The sequence below is a fragment of the Antrostomus carolinensis genome, unplaced genomic scaffold (assembly GCF_000700745.2).
Source record: "Antrostomus carolinensis isolate BGI_N321 unplaced genomic scaffold, ASM70074v2 scaffold14412, whole genome shotgun sequence".
NCBI lineage: Eukaryota > Metazoa > Chordata > Aves > Caprimulgiformes > Caprimulgidae > Antrostomus > Antrostomus carolinensis.
Window position 1 is genome coordinate 27,370 of NW_010297673.1, and position 2,199 is coordinate 29,568.

At 44.8% G+C, this 2,199-nt stretch overlaps 1 protein-coding gene across 1 annotated transcript; it reads right to left on the reverse strand.

Moving 5' to 3' along the window:
- Positions 1-480: 480 nt before the first annotated feature.
- Positions 481-1,855, reverse strand: NUDT2 (nudix hydrolase 2). Its single transcript, XM_010162226.2, has 2 exons — positions 1,846-1,855; positions 481-794 (listed from the first exon to the last, which is right to left on the reverse strand). The coding sequence occupies exons 1-2, from the start codon at positions 1,853-1,855 to the stop codon at positions 481-483; spliced, it is 324 nt and encodes a 107-aa protein (XP_010160528.2).
- Positions 1,856-2,199: the final 344 nt, after the last annotated feature.

Consider the following 2,199-nt stretch of genomic DNA (forward strand, 5'->3'; position numbering starts at 1 on the left):
TTCCAACCCCCACCATTCTGTGATGGCATCAGGCTCAGCATATAAAGCTGGGATAAAGAAAGGGGGGATGTTCAGAGTGATGGCGTTTGTCTTCCCAAGTACCCATTACACGTGATGGAGCCCTGCTCTACTGCAGATGGCTGAACACCTGCCTGCCGACGGGAAGTAGTGAATTAATTCCTTGTTTTGTTTTGCTTTGCTTGCATGTGCAGCTTTTGCTTTACTTGTTAAACTGTCTTTATCTCAACCCATGAGTTTTCTCACTTTCACCCTTCTGATTCTCTCCCTCATCTCACGGTGGGTGGATTGAGCAAGCGGCTGTGTGGTGCTTGGTTGCTGGCTAGGGTTAAACCACAAGATCTTTAAAAGCAAACATTTCTGTAGCCATGTAGCTCCTCTCTTGTTAAACCCCCCCGCCCCAAATAATAAAAAAGTAGGTTGTGTTTCTTCAAAAACCCCCCTTATCCTTCACAAAAATATTTATTCTTTGGAGCAGAGAAACTGATGCACTTCTTTCAGAGTAGCTTGCATGTCTTCATATTCTGCAAATTTGCAAGCATCCTCCAGCTTCAACCACTGGAAAGCTTGGTGCTCATCTGAGAGCTTGATTTCTGTGTTACAGTCCTTCATTTCTGCCAGCCAGTAAATTACAGTCTTAGGTTTGCCACGGACAGGATAGTGCAGTTCTTTCTTGTATCCCTCTATGAGGGTGAGCTGACTGGCCTGGAGACCAGCCTCTTCCTGCGTTTCCCGGAAGGCTGTCTGCAGGTCATCCTCTCCTGGGTCCACATGGCCTGTCAAGAAAGTGAAAAAATAAGCCTTTAAGCAGAAAACTCAGATTCTGTTTATTCAGTTGACAGCTACGAGTCATTGGGAGACAGAGATGAGAGTGCACTGTAGCTGATACAGAATCAAACAGAAATTGGAGAACAAAGATTGCTTTTCCAACTCTTATGTCTTGATTTGTCTTTGTCTCATGGCTTTTAGGATCATTGTTTATCTTGTGTCTTCTGAAACTCCCAGTGGCCTGTCAGCACTCGACATCTTTTCTTCCCAGTCCTCCTCTCCTCTTCTGGAGCACTCTGCACCCATAACGTTCCACCTTAGATCATACTTAGGACTGAGTGCCTCATGAATGTTTTTCTTTACCCAGTTAGGGGGGAGACTGATCAACTGCAAGAGTCTTAGTCTTCTCTCAACCCTTCCCTCCCACAGAAGCTTAAGGCTCAGCTCTGCAAAACTCTTACTGATGGCAATAGCCCAGAAACAACGGGACTAGGAACCAGCAAATGCCATTTAAAAGGTGGGTTTCAGCTAGGCAGTTAGGGGTATTTTTATTTCTCTCCCATATTTCCCTCCGAAACGCAGCATGCCTAAAAGCCAGTCCTTTCACCAGCTGCATGGTTCTTCTAGGACACATCATTTATTTTACATTGCTTAGAATGAGAGGTGCCATTACAAACAACAGACAAATATAACACATCCCCAGCTGTTTGTACTTTTGTTGAGAAATGTCAGATTTGGTTTTCTCATGAAAGCTCCAGACCAGAACATAAATAGAACACGCCAAGCAAGACCTCAAAAAAGCAACAGAGTAGGAGCCGGGAGGCTTCAGGAGGAGAAAAAAAAATTAAGCTTTATTTTGCCCCTGGTGTCACTCTATTTCCTAGGTAGCTGGCTGTAAATAGCCATAATTTCATCAGAGATTAATCTTTCCTCAGAACTCAGGTACCCAAAGCCACCCTTTCATACTAGAACTGGGGTATGTAGGAAGCTCATTTTGCTTTTCCCAACAGGTCTCATTCACTTCTCTGTCTGTGTATTAGAAGCTCAAACACCTCTTACAACACGACATCGTCTCAAATGTAAAATATACTTCTATTTCAAGCAGCAGCTGTGCAGAAAACAGCATCTGATGTTGCACTTGATGTCTCAGATATTTGAGATCAAATACACTGAGGCTCAGTAAGTTTCCAACTTTGGGCAGTAGAGCTTACTTGTTGGGCAGAAAAAGGACTGCTGGCAGCACCTCGCACCACAGTGCCCACCAGCCTCTCCCAGCAGCCTTGGCTACTGCAACGTCACAGTTCCAGGAGCAGAGATGAGGCTTATCAAGCTCACATGGGGGGATCCAAGCAAGTCCAGTGTAATCCTATAAGGGTTGCAGCTGCTGTGGATGTTGTCTACCTGGACTTTAGC